The 21,398-nt window shown below is 47.1% G+C and overlaps 1 protein-coding gene across 7 annotated transcripts in view; it reads right to left on the bottom strand.

Moving 5' to 3' along the window:
- Positions 1-5,829: 5,829 nt before the first annotated feature.
- Positions 5,830-21,398, bottom strand: part of Ric8b (RIC8 guanine nucleotide exchange factor B) — a 99,870-nt gene continuing 84,301 nt past the window's right edge. For 2 of the 7 annotated variants that reach the window (XM_075954734.1, XM_075954736.1), the window contains 2 exons: positions 21,000-21,119; positions 5,830-8,916 (listed from right to left, as the gene is read on the bottom strand). In XM_075954734.1, the coding sequence (XP_075810849.1) occupies positions 8,805-8,916; positions 21,000-21,119 (232 nt within the window). In that variant the 3' untranslated portion in view covers positions 5,830-8,804. Of the gene's footprint in view, positions 8,917-13,798; positions 13,973-14,517; positions 14,657-18,188; positions 18,273-20,999; positions 21,120-21,398 lie in introns of those variants that run through there. The other 5 variants (XM_075954738.1, XM_075954739.1, XR_012908659.1 and 2 more) reach the window with 4 other exon arrangements.

Below are 21,398 nucleotides of genomic sequence, written 5' to 3'. Positions count from 1 at the left end.
TGCTCACCTCACACAGCTAGTGATGGTCAGAGCTGGAGCATTTTTCGTCACAGGGTGATTCCAGTCTTTCCACTGGGGTCACATTATGCTTTTCTGCTCTCGCCTCAAACGCAAAGCTCAAGCCGGCCCTGAAGTAGGGCTCTATTCATTTCCCAGGGGATCCTCCTGGCTGACCTACCGCCGGCCCGCCCGCGCCTGCCCGCACCCCACACCCGCACCTGCCCGCACCCCGCACCCGCGCCCGCCTGCCAAGCATTCCTGCCTCCAAGTTTGGCTAGGCTCCCTGAACAGGCAGGGTTGAGCCTGAAGCTGCAGCAGCACATTGGCGCGCTGGCAGGGATGGGCTTTTGTTGTCCCTCTGGGCTGCACCCCCCTCGCTGTGGCCGGTTTCACTCATTTCTCCTGGGAGCTGCCTCACCACAGAGAAAAAAGCCTTTGGAACCCTTCTCTTTTCAGCCCGTCTTTATTGAATTTCACCTCCATGTTTTCTTCTTCTCAAATAGGAGCGTCATTTATCTTGGACTTTAAGTTGCGGAGGTCTTTAAAAGCTTTCCTTTTTTCCCCCAGCTGCATTTGTTGACACACAGTCAATCTGTTTCTTCCCTCGACTCCCCTTTTCCTCCCACGAAGCCCCCCAAGCAGGCCATAAAGTGTCTACAGCTGTGCCTTTATTACCCTTCCCTTTCTGTGGCCGTAAGGGGGACGAGCTGAAATACAGCTCAGCCATTACTGCTGACAAAAAGGGACAATTTTAAAACATTTTTGCTTTTCATCAGGAAAGCTGACGGCACAAAAGAAAGTGCATCATTTTATTGTAAATGCTTTTTAAATATGGGTCACTTGGCCATAATCAGTCCCAAAGGACAGAGAAGTTCAAAGCCCCAAAGCGGCCCCAAAGATATTGAGTTTTTTCCCCTCTCGGCCTTTGCCTTTTAAATTATGCTAATTGACACCAAGGAAAAGGGGGGTGGGGGTGGGAATCTCCAACCAGCCCTCGCACTCTGCCTGCAACTCCCTCCCTTTCTTACACAGAAAAGCACGAACATGCACCCGCCAGGCCAGGAACCGTGACTGCAAACGGTTAGAGCCATTTTTCTTTTTGTTTCATTCCAGGGAGTACTAAGAGGAGGGAAGGCGCTTCTGGTCTGGTTTTTCAGGATGGGGTGACTTGCCCAGCCCTAGTGGGGAGGAAACTCTTGTTATCTTCCTTGCAGAATTCCAGGGAGAATGTGCTAAGGGCCCCTTGGTTTGGGATTATGGGCTGATTTTCCAGGGGTACACGGAGGTGTAAGGGTGGGCAGCACAGCCCAGGGAAGAGGTGAGAGGTCCTCCTGTTAATGTATTTATAGAGTGGTTCTCAGGGTTATAACAGAGAGGAGGCAGCAGAAGGGAGGGACACCCACGTAGAATGTGAAAGGTGTCCCCAGCTACCCTCCCCTTTACAGTCTAGACCCCCCCATGCTGAAGTCTGACTCTTCCTGCTTGAGGCTGTCTCTGGAGAAGGGATACAGATCATAAGAAAGATCCTCCTAGTCGCTGGAGTGGGGTCAGGGTTACCAGTCCCTGTGAACCAGTTGCCCACAGGGCCCCACAAGGACCTCGACGGTGCAGGCCGAAGAGCTGGACTCAAGCCTTGGTCAGTGCTGTTTGCCAATCCTGAGACACTGTGGAATGAGGTGACGGGGAAGGGCGCCCAACACCCGGCACCCATATGGGATGCGTCTCCGGCAATGCTTGACAAGGCTGAGAAGGCAACGGGTACCAGAGCCCCAGGATGGCTGGATCCCTTTGGAAAGGAATTGGCACTGAGGGTGCTAAAAAGGCCCGCCTACACTGAAAGGTACAAAGAGCCCTATTGGGTGAGACCGAGTGTCATACACCCAGCCCCGCCCCCCCTCCCCAGGGCAGAGAGTCTGATTCAGGATTCACTCCTCTGTGCTAACCACTAAACTCACGGTTAACCAGGTCAGACTTTGCCTTCTCAGCCTCCATATCCCACCAGCAGATGAAGAATAAAAGCAGTAGCTAAGCCCTAGCTTGTGGTGAAGACTGATTAGATATACAAAGATCTGTCACAGGCCTTGCCAGAGTGAATACTGTATTCCAGTATTAGTCCTAAGAACGTGAGGTGAGACGCGTGCGCACATGGTCTCTCTCTGTCTCTGTCTCTCTCTCTCTCTCTCTCTCTCACACACACACACACACACACGCACACGCACACCCCTCTGCATGCACATGTGTACTGACTGTTACCGTGTAGAGTCTACTTCCCACACAGTGTCTGTTTAGCCCCGGTGTCCTTTCTCTCCTCAGAGGACCCAAGTGTCCTTTCAGACAGTGTCCCCACCATGCTCGCTGCTCTCTGACCACCATGTTTCCTTGCTTGCTCTTTGGCCCTACGCTTACTTTTGGGTATCGCTTCCCTGATCTTTCCTTTCTGGGTAACAGCTGAAGCCCGCAGTCAGAATTAGTCACTAATCCATAAAGGAGGAAAAGCTCCCCATCTTTTCGGTTTTGGCCTCTTTTTTTCATGTGAGAATTTCCTCAAGATCCAGTGACCTTTGGCTATCTCTTCAAACTGAAGAGACACGGAACATCGACTTGGGAGCTCCACAGGGCTCACTGCGTCTCCTCCAAAGTTGGCCCGATCTTCTGTGCGGCTCTGGCCTCACCTTCTGGCACGGTAGGGTCACTTTCCCTTTTAGTTCTGTTCTAGGAAGTATTAACACTGGGAGGTGTGGCACAAATAATAAAAACCCAGAGACAGATATTGGGGTTCAACCTGAAGATCAGAAAAGCAAAGCAGCCAAGCCACTAGAGAGCTCTTACCTCTATGAAATCTTCAGACAGAAAAAGCAAGTTCCTGTTTCATCCTGCCTTGTATTCCTCTCTAGTGCTGGGATTAAAGGTGTGCACCACCACAGTCTGGCCTCTATGGCTACCTAGTGTGGCTGCTGGGATTAAAGATGTGTGCCACCACTGTCTGGCCTGGGCGGCTGACTAGTGTGACTGTCTTGCACTGACCTTCAGGCAAGCTTTATTAAAATGCAAATGAACTATCACTACCAGGAGGCTTGTTTGGTCTCTCAGGATGGTGTGAACCCTGATCCTAGCGTGGTGAGAACTGTTCTCTTCCTAGAAGACGGCAAGGCTGTACCTACTAAGGACTCGGTGTGGAGCGTGACTGAGTCTAAGCCTTACAGGGAAGGTGTGAGGGCTGGAAGCAGCTAGGCAAGGGTTGCTACCACTCTCTGCTCAGGTTGAACTGGCCTCCTGCAGTGCCCTGGTCAGACCAAGACTGTACAGGGTCCATGCACCTGCTCTGCCTTCTGTGTTCTTGTAGCTTCTCTCAGGTCTCAGCCCAAGCAGCACTCTGTTGGAAGCATTCCCTCAAGACCACAGAATCTCTACATCTGACGGTATTGCCGCCTTTGCATGCACCGGTGCAGGGACGGTAGCAGATGCTTAGCTCTCTTCCATTCACAGATACGCTGTATCCGTGAACTATCTTTCTGCAGAAGATGAGGCCTTTACCACTGCTTTCGTGTCCTCTGCAGCAGGCAGTGGTTCCTGTTTGATGCATGAGTGGGTGGTGACAGTACCAAGAACCATCTTCCCATTTCAAGGAAGGACGCCTGTATTGTTGCTTCAGGTCTTTGGGCCAGTTCTTCCAGAAGAAAAATGCTGTGTGCCAGGGTTCTCAGAGTTGCCTGGACAAAGACTCAGAGTGGGAGGCATCTACCTTTATTTTTTTTTTCCACCTCAGAAGGGACTCTTCCCTGTCTTCTCTGCTGGCATAAGGTCTGGAACCCTTTGGATCAACCCCTTCTTAGGGAAACTCTTGAATTACGGGAGTCTGGGGTGTCATACAGACCAGGAATCCCACGGTTTCGTGTATGGTGGGGGCTGGTAGGGAGAGAATTTGCCAACCCTCACCACGAGTCAGTCAGTCTAGGCTCTCTGCGGCTCTGCCGGTGACTGCTGCAGATGTAGGGGAAGGCCCTGGCAAGCAGTGCTGGCCAATTCCCATGGTGTAAACCCTCCCGCCATAGCCAACATCGCAGGGTTTTTATAAATCCCTTCATAACCTTTTGTAACCGCCCCTCCCGCAATAGAACTGCGATCCACCACCTGTTTTCCTTGAATGCCTCCAGGCGCTTCAGATAAGCAAATTTTGATTTTCTTTTGATGTCAGTTACCAAGGACTTTAAGTCTTTAATTATAAGATCTTTTTAAAGCCTGAATTTCCCAGCTTCTCCTTTCCACACAATTGCTACAAAGTCTGTACTCTGACAGAAAACAAACAGGCAAAAGGATGCCGTGAACACAGTAAAGCCTAGAAACAGACCTCCACCGTCCCTGATACCAGGATGTATACATGCAGTGCTTGCACACCCACGGCACAGTTTGTGTGGTATAGAAATGCTTGGGAACTGTAGTCTCTTCTTCCCTAAAGGGTGATGTATTAAAAGCTTATTCTTCAGCCTGGGCCTACTGGGAAGGAATGGAGATGTGGGGAGGTGGGGTCTATTGGGGAGGCGCTGATCAGTGGGACCATTCCCTGTTGGTGGGATGCAGCCCTTTCTGTCCCCGCCTCCATTTGCTGGCTCTAAGATGAATCACTCGCCACCTTGCTGTGCCCCAAAGCAATGCCGTCAGCTGACCTTGAACTGAACAGGCCAAAGCACTGAGCCCACGATTACCTAGTCTCTTTTACGAGACAAATACCTTGATCGTTTTTAAATTACAGAAGCTAATACAGTGACCTGAAATTTTTGAAGTCCTGGAAATAGTTCTTTTTTGTTACGTATGGGTATTTTTCTGGCATGTATGTCTGTACCATGTGTGCCTGGGATTGCAGTTCCAGAGGTTTGAGAGGCACCATTTCGGGGCTGGCCCTCTACAACATGCAGGGCTGTTAGCCATTAAGTCCTCCCTCTCGGGCCCTGGAAAGAATTCCTAGTTCTCAGTTACCCTCTCTGGCTCCCAACCCACTGAGTTTGAGATTCTCCACGAGCTGAATTTTCTTGCCTTCAGAAGAGATCGTGTTGATTGCGGTTTTAAGTATTTCTTGAATTCGCCCTCGTCCACGCCTCTTATGCTCCATTTCAGACCCTCCTTACCTACAGATGCTGCAGCCATGGCTTTCTATCTTGTCTGTCTTTCCTCCAACCCAGTCTGCCCCATAGCGTGGGACACCTGTTGTCATGCCTACAGTCTCTCTGTAGACACACTGTGTGCCTTTGTCTATGAGCTCTAGTTTGAGGCAGTTCTGGCAGGAACAGCTTCTCTCCTGTACTTGTTAAGTTCATGCTGAAGTTAGAATGCCAATTACAAAGCTATCTGATTGGGCCTTTCTGGAAACCACGCCAGGCTCAGCAGCACGTCTGCCCTCTTCCCAGTCTTTCCTGGACCTCGCCCTTCGCTCAAGTCTCATCTCCGCTGTTACTGACTCCACCTCCATGACTTCTTCCTAGAACACGGTGCATTTCTCTGTGTGTGCTCGCCACACTCCGACAACGTTGCTTGTCCCCCCTCACAACCACAGGGGACACCTCTGAAAGAGCTGGTACCGGGCTCCCTACCAATCAAGGCTGTCGTCTTTGCATTTCCAGGTCCTCTGGGAGGCACCCTTGCTACCCACTTTGTAAGACTTTCTGATCTTGCTGTCATGGCATGCCGCCACAGTTGCTCTTCTCCAGTTGTTGTAGCTCTAACAGGCAGAGGCGACATCTTTTTAATGGGTGGGAGATGGGTTATCGATCATCATGCTGGATGCAGAGATCTACGGTGTTTGCCACACTTCATGTAATGGAAATGTCACAGCCATTAACATTGAAAGAATATTTATTGGTATGGGAAAATGCTCACAATATGTTAAAGAAAGCAGGGTACAAATCTGTAAACACAGCATGGTCCAATCTTGTAGTAAAATAAATTATATATGCATAGAAAAAATACAGGAAGGGGAATACACTGAAGATTACCAGTGATGCTCTGGGGTGGGGGACGACTCGGAGTCAATCATTAGTTTTACTGTTTCCCGCACTTTCCAAACATTCTACCAGGAGCACGGATGACTTTGATAGACAGGGGGATGCATGTTGAACGAGACTCATGTGCTGAGGAGCGATTGGTTACTTATAAAGCTTCAGCCTGCCCTGTCTGCTACTGAGGGCCACTGGGCACCTGAAAGGGTCACAGCCATCTGGGAGCTGTTCCGTCAGGCAGCTCGGATGCTTTTAGGACACACTTCTCCATCCGTCCTTCACCTCCAAAGTCTGGTGTGGGCAGAGTGCTGGAGACTGCAATGGTCTCGGTCCCATCACCCTCCCTCGAGAGGGAATGGCCCCACACCACTGGTCTCTGGCCTAGCGGTGCCCAGGTCTTCATCTAAACTCTGACCAAGCTTCTCACGCCCATGTTGGCACCTCCCTGGTGGGAAAGACTGAGACTGCTCCTGCTAAAACAGTTATTGCTTAAGATGGCCCGAGAACCGCCGCCGGGCTGTTTCCATCTTAAAGCCTCTGGCTATGCGGCTGGGCACACAGCAGAGAAGGTGCTGACTTCAAGCCGGCGGCTGGGCTGGAGAGCCAAGGGGAAGCTCTCTGGAGAGGTGTTGCCTCCAGATAGGGTGAAGCTACAGAGCGGACACGGAACTGGATGCTCAGTGCTCTTCCTGTGTGCGAGGCGAAACTACTCCCCCTTCTAAGAATTAATCCTTTAGAAAAAGAAGTACCCCGTACAGAGAGATGGAAAGGGAAAGGGATGCGCGGGACGTCCAGGAGCACAGCTGCGGCCGTGAGCACAGGGCCAGCGAGGGGCACCCTATCAGGCACGGCCTGGTGGACTAGGCGGCTACTCACGGAAAAGCTATCCAACCAGAGATTATAAAAATACTTTCAAAATGCATTTGTAGAATGAAATAACAAAATAAATTCCCTTGCTCTGGATTTTTCCATTTAAGCTAAAATCATGAATTGCCAAATAAAATGAAAACTGCAGACGCCATTGGCTGAGACATGGAACACAAGTTCTTCCCAGCGACTATGGGTGGAAACCCTGGTCGCTTACAAGCGTTCTGAACTTGATTGATCAGAGAGGGTCATTAGGAAATATGTCTATGGCCACAGCATCACACACAGTATTTTCTGGGTTTCTCTCCCATCCTGACACGCACCTGACCCCATCTGCACTGTGGCGAATGGGTCCTGCAGGCCTTCCACCCTCAGCGGGCCTCCCTTGCTTTCAGTGCCCCTTCTTAAGTCTAGTAAACTCTTTCTGCTTTTGTGTGTGCGTGCTGGAGTGAGGGGAGTGGGGTGGGGGTGGGGCTTTTAAAGCCCAAGCAATCACAGGTTAGAAATAAATCTTAGTGATGCAATGTTCTTTAAGGTTTCCCCTCTGAGTAAATTTTAAGAAACTTACATCTCTGGCAGCTCAAAGGCCTTTTGCTATTCAATTCCTGATGTGCAGCTTTGTCAGGAATAATTTAGGATAAAAGCCATTCTCACTAGTACTACGCACGCTTTGCCCATTAAAGAAAGAGGGTATGTGATGACAAGTGAGGGAACAGACGGAAAAACACTCTCAAACATAAACCGGGCAATGGTACCCATAAAGAAACACACACACAGATGGCTAAATTGAATCATCCCCAATGTTTTATTTAATTTAAAGTTTTAAAAGGCAGTGGTTAAGCACATAATCTATGTGTGTGCATATATGCATGTGTGTGTACCTACACATACATATATGAAGGAAACCAACCCCTTTTCAACTTTAGCCACTGATCAACTTGGCCCACTGTCTACATGATTGCACGTCTACTTCATATGACCATTTCTAAGAGTAAAAATAAACAGCCTTAATCAGTTTAATAGTAACTATTTGTGTTTCTTTTTTTAAATAAATAAAGTTACCATTAAACTGATCACATATGGTAGAAAGAACACACACAAATACACACAGAGACCCTTGTTTAAAACGTGACATACGAATGACCTTTATGTACAAATGGTGCTGTTGGCTCCCTACCCCCAGCACAGGCCATGAGAACCCCACTACTGGGGAGCCCCATCCTCTCTGTTGCCTGGAGGATGAGTGTGCACTCGGCACCCCGAGAGCTCAGAATGCGCGCGCTCTGGATGCCACAGTACGGATGGTGATCCAGCCCTACGGTACGTGTAGTGTTCAGAACATGAGGGATGAATAGGCACGTGTAGCTGCCTGGAACGAAGCCGTCATCTAACTCCTCAGGAGAGCTGTGTTCTCAAGTTTAGCGGGGTGACATACAAACTTTGTAAGTCTGGGGCTCTGTGTGTGTTTCCACGTGTATACAAAACTGAAGGGAAGTGTGGGGCTGGGTCACTGAGGAGTCCCCTGCCTCAGCCCTTGGTACTAGCTCCACAGGCGCTCGTGTGCCTCGGGTTCTGGAGAGACTCAGAAGGGGCGGTTTACATGAGTGGGTGGAAGGACACGCTGGATCTTCAGCTAGGAATCCCGGCAACAGGACTGCCAGGCTGGACCAGGCTGCTGTGCAGAGTGAAGTCCACACTGCATCCTGATGAAATGGAATGACCGTTTCTGCTCCTAGCCCGCGACTGCCTAACTCCAGCTCTGTGTGGATGCCTGGATGTTGCAGAGAACACAGGACCACCTCTTAAATATGCTGGTTCCCCAGGGAACCAGCTCATGTGTTTCTAGCCAAAGCAAGGGCATACATGTTTAGAGAAGATTCCCCTGGAGCTACAGAGAGAAGATGCTGATAAAAGCCATATTGAGAGTGGAACAGGCGACAGTGCTCTTCAGTCCGTGTCGGAGCTGGTCTCCTCGATGACGGAATACTGGCTGAGAGCTTCCTCCAAAGGCGTTATTGTCCCATCAGGCTTCAGTCCCATTGGTTTAAGCAACTCCTCTCTGGAAAAGAGATAAAAGAAAGAGAAAAAAGTATTCACCAGCATCACACACACCCCTCCCCCACCCAGAGCCACATCCTTTTAAAAAGAGAAGTTTCTAAAACCCAAAGTATTTTCTCTCAAGCTCTCTCTGTGTTGGTAATAGAAAGATGAAAGGGGCATGGGAAGAAAAAGGGAGATGAAAGACTTCATTCACACAAGCCAAACCCACTAAGCCAATTAAAGTATGAAAAGTCAAGGTCCAAATGGGCTCAGGACAAGGAGCAAGTCTCTTCTGTTTTGAATAATTAACTTTTTTTCCTCTTGTGGATTCATTTGTTTTAGAGAAGTTGAAGCTGCCAGTTTCACCTGCCCAACTTAGAATTAAACGCATGTTTCATTTAATGGAATCAATTTGTCAAATTTGGTTTTGTTCCCACCATCTCTGACTCAATGAATACTTGTGGATTCATTTCAAATCAGCTGAATTTCCCCACATTTTCTTTCCTTTTTCTCGTTTAAAACACCATTGCTTTTGTTTGTGGCAGTTTAATTATGGGATTGACAGCCATTTTTAATCTCTTCAAAGCTCCCCAACTGTCTTCACCTAATCCAATTGTATCCACTCCACAAGTTACAGCCTCATCTAAGATGGTTAATTATTGATTAAGCCAATCAAAAAGCATCAAGAAAGATTTATTTAATCTCTTCATAGGCCGTATTTATTATTGCATGGAGGTCGTGACAAATCTACCTACTGAGTTGCTAACTCCAAGCCTTCCACTCCCAACAGGCTGGTAGTGCGCTTAAGAGTGCGTCGAAGGCACGGGAGTTGCTTAAAACTTATTTCTCATGGAGACGGACACCACCGTCTGAGAACATGACGCAGCCGCTGTAACGCTGGTGGGCTCTGGTGTGAAGGGAAACAGTAACGCCTCCCCTCTCCTTGCTACCCTTCAGACAGCACAGTGAAGCCTGGGGAGGTGAGCTCAGCTCGGTGACCGGGTTAAAGGAACAGGAGCCTATGTAATGGCTCTGGCTAGTGTCAGAGGATGACGCCTGAGGCCAGAGTCTGGGAAATGTGGCTGGCTGGCTAACTGAGGCTCCTGCGTGTTCTAAGTAAGAAACAGGATCAAAACCATAAAGCTCGAAGTTGGAAGGAGCCTCAGGGATCATTCAGTCCAACCCCCTTTTTGAAAGGAGGCTGAGCCACTTACCCAAGGCCGCTTAGTGGCAGAGTTGGGCATGGGACGGGTCTCCTGAAACAGAGTCCTGTGCTCTTTGCAGTAAATCCATCTCAGCTGCCACCCTAACTGCACGGAAAAGCAGCCGAGTTCACTGCTCAGTGACCATGTGAAAGGAACTGCCACTTGCTGGGCAGACGAGGAAGACAGGCGGCAGCGGCTGCCCTTGACAAGTGGACAAAACAAACAGACCCACGATGACCTGGGCCACAGATGGGGTACGACAGTGGCTCCTGAGAAGCACGGCCGCACTACCCGAGGGGGGCAGAAGTCCCACTGTCTTGTGTGCCTGTGTTAAGTTGCTTTTGCTGCTTTGTGCTCTTGTCAGGCTGGACAAGGAAGAAGCGAGGGGAGCGGGAAGGCTAACATGGCCAAAGGAAGGAGCTCAGCATTTGTCCTGGAGTGTCCACTGGCTCACACCCTCTGGGAGCGCTGTGCAGACTCACCAGGATGGAGGCCATTGTAATGGTGTATGGAAAATGAAAGAGATGGATTGTGGCTGAGGCTGTGGGAAGGAGAGGCCTCACGCCTCAGGTGTGGAAGGGGCTGGGGAAGGAGAGTGGTTAAATGTCCCTATGGCTCCAGGGCAGGTACTAAGGCACTCCCTACAGGAGCCAGAACACAGGCAGATTCGGTGGAACGGTGCCTTTGTGGCAAACAGATAGAAATGCCAGTGGAGAGCCACCAGCAATGCTCTTGGCCTGCTCTGACCTGGCCACGATTGAGAATCCATGTTTTTCTAGTTGTGACTGTGATGAGGAACTATGTGATACTGAATCCTAACGACTGATGTGAAGGAAAGGGGCACCTTGCTGAGAACAGCACTCTGCAGGCTAAGAAAATTCACATCTGCGAAAACAAGAGCCTGGCTCAAAAGGCCAAAAACCCAAACACAAAACTTTAGAACCAAATGACCTAGGTCTAAAGGTGTTGGTAACTGAAGGCTGTGAGGGATGGGAGGGAAAGGCAGAAGCAGACCTGGCAGGGGCCCGACCAAAGGCAGCGAGGAACTGCCTGGCAGACACACCACTGACAGCACTAACAATTACATTTCCATAGTAACAGGTCCATACTGGGACCAGCTGCCAGTGTGTGAACTGCCCAGCGACTTCCTACTCTTTAGTCCGACTTTACAACTGGGAATAGCTCAGAATCTTAGTTTTATGGAGAATTTACAAGAGTTAATTTACAGAACAAAGGGCACCATCTTTTAATTCTCACTTGTTAACTGTTCTCCAGCATTTAGGGGTGCCCTGTATCACCTTGCACACGGCTCCATGCAATGTCCGTGTCTACTGACATTTCTGTAGGAAAGGCTTCAGTGCACCCTGACCACAGTCATGCATTCATGCAAATAAATTAAGACAGCACCGTGACGTGTGGGAAGAGCGAGGCTAAGGTCTGGACTCTTCCACCTACCAGTGTGAGATCTTGGGCAGGTCTGTGAAATGGGGTCATGGTAACACTAGCTCTGCCTACTTCCCAGTGATGATATGAAGTCCCAGCACCACAGTGGTAGCAACAACAGCACCAGTACAGATCAAAGGGTTCTGGGGCCTGGAGAGGACTCAAGGATTTACTCTGGGAAGCGAAAAGCATATACAGGTTCTAAAGCCAGACCTGGTTTTTAGTTCTAGATCAACAGCTCATTACCTGAAGACCTGAAAAGTCTAAACTTGGATTTCATTTTCAGTAGAATGGATGAGAAACACCTCACTAAGCAATCATGAAGGCACACACCACAGACTACACACAGAAAGTGTGCAGTGTAACGGCTGGGGTAGAATCAGAACCCACAAGCTTTACTCTAGTTCCTTGTGTTTACAGGAGGCTTCCCCGTCCTGATAAAACAGTGTGAGGGGAGGTGGGGGAAGAGTGCACAGAGGTAAATAACAGATGTGGTCCCTGTCCTCAAGAAGCTTCAGTCAGTGTGGAAGAGAATACGCACACACATTAAACAATACCAAAGGATCACAGAACAGCAGATCAACAAGCTAGGATGATTGACAGGCAGAGCCTTCCAGCTCGCTAGCAGACTCCTATGTGTGGAATGTGTTCAAGAAAATTTCTTGTCTTGTTTGGGAGCAGAAATGATCACTTACTAGCTTGTGACTGCTTTACCCATGGACCTGGATTGCTTCTCATATTCTCACGTCTAACTTTTCTGTTCTTCTCTATCCTGAAGCTAGCACAGCAACCTACAAACACCAAACACAATCTCTGCTCTAGACATGCTCATGGCCTGGTGGATGGGGGTTATCTTAGTTTCCTGAGGTCTGTTTGTGCCCAGGTCATTAAGACTGTCACCTGGCGATGCACACACAGAAAGGACATAGAAGGAAAGGGGAACATGTTACTACGGCTCTCTGCAGGAGGCAGACTGGAGGCCACACCGTAACAGCACTGAAGACACGCATCCCGGAAGCAGAATTAGTCAAGCAAAGGCACACAAGAGAGAGTTAGTCATGTGCGGGACTGGCAAGCAGGCTGGCTTGGCTGAGGAAAAGAACGAAAGCTCAAAAGTGCTGAGGCAGGAAAGAGGGGCTAGAGACCTGGGCTCCAAGGCTGAAACTGGACTCTGAGTACTTTCAAGAGTCACCTTCCATATTTAAGTGTATTTATTAACAATAACCATTACTATGTCGTTTGAAGGCTGCAAACAATACTGCTCTGACATACTAAAAGAAACTGTTCTATGCTTTGGTCAGTTTTAATACCCTCCTGCACTCTGGCAAAGGGCCTTACAGAGCACAGCTTCAGTTAAGCACCTGTAAGCTACAGGTAGCTGGTCTTTTCACAAAAGTCATGATCATACAGGCTTCTTTCTCGTAACTAAGTCATGAACAAGACACAGGTGAGATCTGTAAGCAAATTTGTTTTCATCAAGATTTACAGAACCAGGAAAGGATCCTAACCGATACGACACCCTGCAGAATGCTTTCCAAAGGTTTGCTGCTCTCAACTTGAAGGCAGAGTCCATGTCTTCTCGGGCTGTGGTTTTCATGTATCTGGTCTAGGACAGAGCACACAGGAGGTGCTTGGTGAGTGTTTCCTGCAAGGATGTAGTACATGGGCCATGGCAGAAGTGGAGAACGGCAGAGGACCACATGCCAGGAAGCATTCCTGCCAGCTGTGGTAGCTTCCTTGAGTCAGCACCAGCCCAAGTCAGGCGTCCTTGCTGTCCACCACTACCTGGTACAGACTCAGAGTCCTAAGTCAGTCAGAGACTCTGGCCTCGTACAGTCTGCTGATCTGTCACAAGACCCTGAGCAAGTCATTTGCCTCTTGAGCTATAATGAGGGGGTGGACAAGATGATCCGCACTATTCTATATTGATTGTAAAAATAAGTATCAGGCTACTAAATTTCAAATCGCATACAAAGCTCCTGGGGTTTTAAGATACTCAAAAACCACCATCCTAGGCCTTTCTCCTAATCAAGGTATTCTAACCCCAACGGTCAATGACACAGACCTCAGCCCGTCAGCAGGGAGGGACGACTCCTGAAGCAATGGCAGGCGCCTCCCACGGGATCCAGACTGCATCACGGCCCTCACTGGTCATTTTACTCTAAAACACGCTAGGTGAGTGTCTAATAAGCATCACGGTTGAAATGTGTATCAGAATACGATATTCACAAACAACAACTGCTCCACACTTACCTTCAGTGCTATACACAGGCCTTAACAGTTACGACTGCCCCCGTTATCACCAAAAAGTACAGTGATGTCTACTGGATAAAGAGCCCATTCTAGGCACTGGGACAGTATCATGGCGGGCTTCTCATCTGATCAGGCATCTGGCCAGGGAAGAGATAAGCCTCCAAGAATGTTCAACTGGAACGAAACATCATTTAGAAATTTGATCTTACTAAACGATAAGGAACCATAGTCTGTAAGGGTGTGGCCAGGCAAGAGGACACAGATAAAGTACGTCCAAGGACAGAAACCCTACTTTGCCCCAGCCTAACCTTTGGGACTGCCAATGGAAACCAAAAAGGGTGGAAACTTATGGGGTTTAAACATATTTAAATATATTGTTCTGTATGTTAACATCTTCCTGTTGGGATGGTACTCTGTGATAGCTCTTCACAACTGTGGAGGTGGTCACAGGGTCCTATGTGCGGACCCCAGCACTGGGGCTTGGATAACAGCATGCCCAACTGCACGGTGCATGTTACAGAACAGGTCAGGTGTGTGTGTGTAACACCTTACTTGACCTGGAAGCGAGACACCACTCTTGTCCACAGCGTATGTTCTGTGCAATATAAACAAAGCATTGGGTTCAGTGCACTTGGTGAAAGCAGGACATAATCAAGCAGTTGGTAAAAACACATCCTTGTTCCCACTTGTAGGTCTCCCAAGAGTCCCTTCGAATTTACCTATACGAGTTTCAGCTTCCCGCTTGCCACTTAGCTTGGTAACGACTCAAAAATCATTCCCTTGTTTTCAAGGGCTCTTCTTTCTTGTCTGCTCTGTGTACTACAGGGCAGTATTGACACATGGAATTAATGACAGGGTCTGTAAGGAAACAACAGTCATGCAAACACCAGTCTGCTCTTTTGATAAAACAGCATGTTAGAGACCTATTCACCTCCCTCTAATTGAGTACTGCATAATAGTTCCGATCCTTTTGTCGAACATATTTTGTTCTGTGATTAGAAAAGGAGAAAAAAGGGAAAACTGCTTCCTCTAATCACCCCTGATTAATTCTCTGCTCTAATGAGGGTGCTGCTAGTTAGCCAGGTTCTGTTACTTGTTTTGTTGACTTCTGTTCAATGTATAACAAAACCCAAGACAAGATAATTGGGAACCATTACTTTGACACAAGGATTCTTGTTCTTAATGTGAGGTTGGCCTGGAAAAAGAGCCCTGACGTGTTAAATTAGCCATTTCATATTTAATTCCTTTTGGCCTTTGGAAGATAGGATGAAGCATTAGTATATAAATGAAGTATTTTAATTAATGTAGGATGCCTACGGGGATGGATCCCGCCAGCCCAGAGGGTGCGTGGAACTGAGACCTGGGCTTCTCGCGCTGTGACAGCCCTGCTGACTGACAGTCACAGAAACTGTTGATGCTTTTGGGGTGGTGGGGGTGGCCTTCGCGTGTGGACACTGCTGACTAGACAGTCACAGAACCCTGTTGATGCCGTGGGGGAGAGGTGGCCTTCGCGTGTGGACACGGATGCTTTACATTTTATCAATGGCTTCCCCTTTCACCAGGACACTGACAGAAAAGGAACAATGGGAATGGTGGCTTTACCACAAGAAAAAGGCCTTCCAATTGCATCTTAATAAATAATCGAGACCTTTTCCGCAGCCCTTATCATTATGTTCTAAGTTGGGCACTAGTGGAAAAGCAAAATATGCTGTGTGAGTATGCTGACCCAAGATAAATGGACACAGTGAACTGCTCACAACACCACACCCTTCCACTTTGTAATGGGACTGGGATCTAAAAATTCCCACAGGGAAGCTACTTTAAAGTGAAGATTCAGTAACGTGATGACGTGGGTACCATACTCATTCTCTTTTAAAAAGAATGCCCAAACCCAGTTTTAACAAAGGATCTTAGGACTTTTACTGCTTCCCTCATAAAGCCAGTTCTTTAGCTAGTGACGCAGCATCTGACATGGAGCAGGAAATTGGGGTGCGCGATGCTTTTCCACCATAACCTGCAGTCCATCAAAGCAGACCTGCTCCCTGCTGGCCTTTGGTGCTTCGCATTCATTTACAAACTGCTGAGCGTAGCTGGTAACTTGTCAGAACAGCAACACTATCTGGGAGTTCTGGAGGGAGTCAGCCCTTAACCTGTGACAGCTCACTCCCCAATGATACCTCCCATCCTACTTAGACCACAGGATTGTCTCAGGACAACAGGGAGCACACATAGAAGCTTTTTGTTTGTTTGTTTTGATTTTTACATTTTGAAGCACTGAATTAGTTTTTTATTATTCTCATTTCTGTTAGAAGATAGCATGCAAAGCTCCTGAGACTCTGTCACTACCCATGTTAGTCAGCGCAGTGAGGAGCAGGGGGGAAGGCAGGGGCACTGCTGAAAGAGCACTGGCTAGTTTACCTTAAATGATGACATCCTGATTTCTGAGTAACATTGTGAGAAAACTTCTCTGCTCTGTTGTCTACATTAACACAATTACATGAGGTCTGCAGCCAGCAAACTCCACTGAAGGAAGCAGCACAAACGGAAATTCTAATAACCTTTCCAATCAGGAAAATCTGAACGTTAAAAGGCAGGCAGCTAGGAAGGAGGCTATTTTTATTTTGTGTTTTGCTAACTGTCAAAAGCCATCTCAGCTTGTGCTGTGACTCCAATAAGGAATACAAAGGGCACAGGACATCGTGCTCTGGTGTCTAGCCAACCTAAAGAGGGGCAGACTTAAGCCTCTCAAAAGAGTCCTCTCGTTCTTGTAAGGGCGTGTCAGCTGAAAGCACCGAGCTCCCTTAATTGAGATTTCATGGCACCGTCATGAGGGAGAACAGTGCTGTAGTCAGAAACATGAGCCGACCAGCCACGGGGGCTGCACATCAGTGGTCAATGGCCAGCTAGCCAGACAGAAAAGTAACGGGAGGTAAAATTGATTTCAAAGCTAAATTTAATTTAATCCCATACAAAAATTGGTCATTTTAAACACATAAGCTACTAAATAGTCAACGAGACACTTTCCACTCCCTTTTTGTCTTCAGAGGACATTCTGAACTGGATTAACCACACTTCAAGGGTTTAGTAGTCATGAGGGTGGCTGCGTCTCTGAAATGCACCTGAGGAGAGATCCTGGCCAGCTTCTCACAAAGGCGTGTGCAATTACAAGTTTTGGTATTTTTGTAACTTGAGCAATAGAATTTATTTCTATGGAAAAAGTTATGTATGCTACTTTTTATCCATCAATCTCTCATAACTTTAGACTTGATGCCAGAATTAAGAAAGCTATGTCCCACATACCAATATGGCTGGCAAAAATGGGGGTGGGACTGGAAGCATGGTTAGTGCCAGGGAATGCATGGGAGAAGGAGGTGGTGGCAGATTAGGTATTGTTTGTTTACATGCAATTTCAACCAGTGTCCTGTGTAAGCAAACAGGCAATGTGCCTTGGTAAACAGAGCTGGAGTGGGAATGGGAGGTGAGATCAGTCCACCCGGTGTCCATTAAGGAAATAAAGGGGATGCGAGGAAACACAACTGCGATGAAAATGCCCCTGCCCTTGGCCCACACTGGCTGAAGGCCGCATCAGTGTATGCAGCCGCGTCAGTGTATGCGCTGCTGCTGGGTGCAGGGGGCTGTGTCAGGCACTGGACTTCCTACCTACACTGCACTCCAGCTTCCTGCTTGAGAGCAGGCGCTTATTTTTGCTTTCAACGTCTGAGGAGGAGAGAGGAGGTGGAGAGGCAGGCAAGTTACAAACATCATATGATGTTTTCTGTAATCTTCTATCTCAGGCTTGATTGCTAAATATACTTATCATTCTAGATTAAAGAAATTCATATCACTAACTTAAATCAGCCAGCCACGGCCCACATTTCTTTATGATATTCCTTTACTTTAATGAAGTTTGGCTAAGAAATGGACCTGACAATTACACTTTGAAGCCTTGAATCCTGCAGGTTATTCTATAGAGGAAAAAAAAAAAACAGAACCAAACCAGACTTCATACCTGGAGGTCGGTCCTTTCCATCCCTGTACACTGGGGAAACCACAGGGCAAAAGGCACCGAGTTAGCTCTACAGGGCAGGGCTTACATGGTCCAGGTGATTTCCTAGCTTTGAAAACCCCCTACATAAGGACTAGACACATCTGACACAAACATGATCTGACATCATTGAGAGTGTTACTCTGTCCATACTCAGTAAGAGCATTCTAAGCACCAATCTCAACACCTTTCGAATCCTAGCTGGGATGAGGATCCTTAGGGCCATGTCCAGTGTGAAGGTTATATGGACAGGTGACCTCAAGTTTCACAGTAATGGTTTTACACTTTTGACAGTAGCGTCTACACCCTACACCAAGCTCAGGAAGAGTACGTGGCATGACCAACCTTAGTCATCACTTTGGAAAGTGCTTTGGCACGGGCCACTGTTGCTAACCACCATCCTGGTGCAGGGGCTTCACATCTGCTCTCCTAGGGATGAGAAAAGGAAGTGTCTAGTGTCCACGCCTCGGCCACGCCACCTCCAGTCCTAGCCTCAACTCTCTCGGGCAGGAGAAACTGCAGAGAGGATGCTAAGAAGTGCTCTGGCAGACACTGTAACACAGACACAGTAACACAGTGGACAGAGCAAAGGCCTTGAGTTCTGGAAAATGAAGTTCCTAGTCTCACTTTATTTTCAAGCTGAAGAGAGCACACATGGGTGAGTGTACGATAAACCGCGGTCATCCGCTTAGAAATGCTTTGGGCATTTCTGTGTCCTTGCATTTCCCACCGGTCAGTGAGGTTAACATGCTACCTGAGCTCCTTGGAAGAAAGACGCAGTAAGCAAAGTCCAAAGACTTGAAAGGACCAAGTCTCTCTCCCTACAATGAATGGCCGTTTCTCTCCAGAGCACTTCCACTCCACGACCAGCCCACTGTCACTTCCGTCCCCTGGGAGAGGCTCCCTGAACAAACTGCTTCTTTTCCTCGGGGCACACAGTTCAACACAGCTTTTGCCACAATTTCTCCTTTTATTTCTGAGATAAATTATACACCTGTTTCTCCCACTACAGTATGAGTTTTCCAAAAGCAGAAACTGTCTCACTTGCGTCCTAGCTCAGTGCTCTGCCCATGGGAGCTGCTGAGTACTGAACCTAAGTCTACTTAGCTGTATGGCATCTTATTTTTTCTTATTTTACCAAAAAATAAGAAAAAGTAAATAGAGAGATGAAGCTTAAGACCGATGAGTAGTGCAGCACAGCAATCATGAAAGACACACGAAGGAGTGGTTTCGTCTGCGTTCTTGCTCTGGGATGCCTACGCTGACCTCTGTACAGACGTCACTGTCATTAGTGAAAGCAAATGTTAGAAAGCACACACAGGCAGACAATGTAAAACCACGGTACGTCATGCAAAAAGTCAACACGACTACACTCAAAGTTACTTTTGCTTCAACTTCAATGGCAAAGTAGGTTCTATCAAAGCCAACACAAGACATCCTAGCTCTGTTCTGTACAGGCTTCAGCGTGAGCCAGGCACCTGCTGGGTGCTTCTCGGTCAATGTCTGTCTTCTCTGAGACATAGTTTAAATCAAGTAGGGCATTTCAGAATTAACGTTTATGTGTTTACTTATTTAGTAGCTTCTAAACTATGTATAAAATATGTAGATACCCCTGGGATTAAAAAGAGAATTGATTTATGTGAATTAATACGGTACTTTACAAAATTGATTATCTATAAATAAGCCAAGTATCCAGATTACACTGTTTCCTCCTGCAGGTTGAATGGACCAACTATAGTAACTGTTAACTGCAGGAAATGCCTATCACCACAATAGGAAATGTAACTACTTGAGTGATCTACTGAGCTAAAACACTAACATGTTCCACTCAGGGCCTTGCTAACAATTTCCTTTCTGGCTTCCCCCAGACGGATCTACTGATCTTATTCTAATGTACTTATACCACTCGGAAGCTGTCAGACACATACAACTTATTTTTATATATATTCTTTTTTAGGAGAGGAGGGTGCTGGGGACTGAACCCTTTCCCCAGCTACCAGATCTTATTCTTAGATATTCACATAGAGCTCGTTATTCTGCTCTAGTAACAGTCTCATGACTATTACTAATTCCTTCTGGGAAAGGACAGAAAGGTAGGGGCAGCCAGCAGTCATCAAGTCCTACAATGCCCTGTAGACAGTGAAGCTACTTTTAAGCAGCTTCTACACATTACCACTGTTATCCACCACAGAGAGTCACAAACAGCCCTATCTGCTCTAATTCTGTGGAGCCACAGTCACCCATCTCCCATTCAGCTAAGCCTCTGGCTACAAATGTAACCTCGGCTTTCCCTGGAGCCCCGCCCCTTCCCTTCCCACCACCAGTCTCTGCCTGTTCTTCTCCAACTGTCATTTCTCTTAATGGATGAATAGCAGCCTTTATGGTTATGTGAAAAATGAAATGAACAGAAAAGATGTACCTTTACATGGTGGCTGTCACCAACACAAAGAAACACTCACTCAAGATGACTTACAGGAGACAGTGGTTTAATAATGACTGGAAAATAAGGCAACCCATCCAAGCCTGCAGGAATCAGCTCTAGTAACTCCTCAGAAGAGGGAGTTGTTGATTAGCATATCTTCATTTAATTATCTACAAACTAGCTATTTTGGAAAGGAAGGCGGTGTGAAGCAAGAGGGGAGGGCTGGTTGCTTTTGGAATCCCTAATTAGTAAAAGTGCCGGCTTAAAAAAAAAAAGTCCTTTATCTGAGCTATTTCTTTTCACTTCTTCCTGAAGAGTATATGGCATTTTAGAATCCCTGGTTTCAGCAGCAACTCAAAAAGCAATACGGCAAACTTGCACATCGAAAAGGAAAGGAGAAAAAGCGCACCATGGTTTCAAACAAAAACCAAAACAGACTGAAACAAAAATACAAGAAGCAGCAAAATCACTGGCCCTAACTCAAAGCATTCTTTTAAAGACAGGGGGTTAGTCAGTTAATATCAGAGCCACCTCTAGCTCCTGCTCAGCACTGAGTGTTGACGTGACTCACTGACACACACCCAGAAGCGGCACCTAAGTCCTTCTGCTGCCTGGCCTCCCTGCTCAGTAGACATGGATTCCAGAGTTGCTGTTCTATGGTGACTCTCAGTGAGAGAGACAAAGAACTAGAACATTCTTAGAAACCAAGCAGAAAACGGATGGGAATACAATACCTGGAAAGTTTATCAAGCATGTTGACAAGTTTCATGGCTTCATATTCTTTTTGTTCTTCTGTCATTTCATCTATAGGGTTTGGCATGGGTTCCTCTAAATGACCAGTGATAAGATTAATGCTACAAAAAGAAAAAAAAGTTATGCTGTATGTTTTAGAATTATGCTCTTTCTATACTTTTCTGGTCCAAATTTTAAGTTATATAAGAAAGAGTATAATAGCCAAAAATTGGCAATAATTTCAATAATAATTTTATTGTATAGAATTGCTATAGGAATGTTTATTATTATTATTGTTGTTGTTGTTTTGCTTTGGAAAATTAGTTTTTTAATTAAAGCTGACTTGCCAACTATTTTTTAAGGCATGGCTGCTTTTAAAAATATAAAATTTGATTGGTGCC

This window comes from Microtus pennsylvanicus, chromosome 20 (assembly GCF_037038515.1).
Source record: "Microtus pennsylvanicus isolate mMicPen1 chromosome 20, mMicPen1.hap1, whole genome shotgun sequence".
NCBI classification, from domain to species: domain Eukaryota; kingdom Metazoa; phylum Chordata; class Mammalia; order Rodentia; family Cricetidae; genus Microtus; species Microtus pennsylvanicus.
This window is presented reverse-complemented; position numbering and strand designations above follow the sequence as displayed.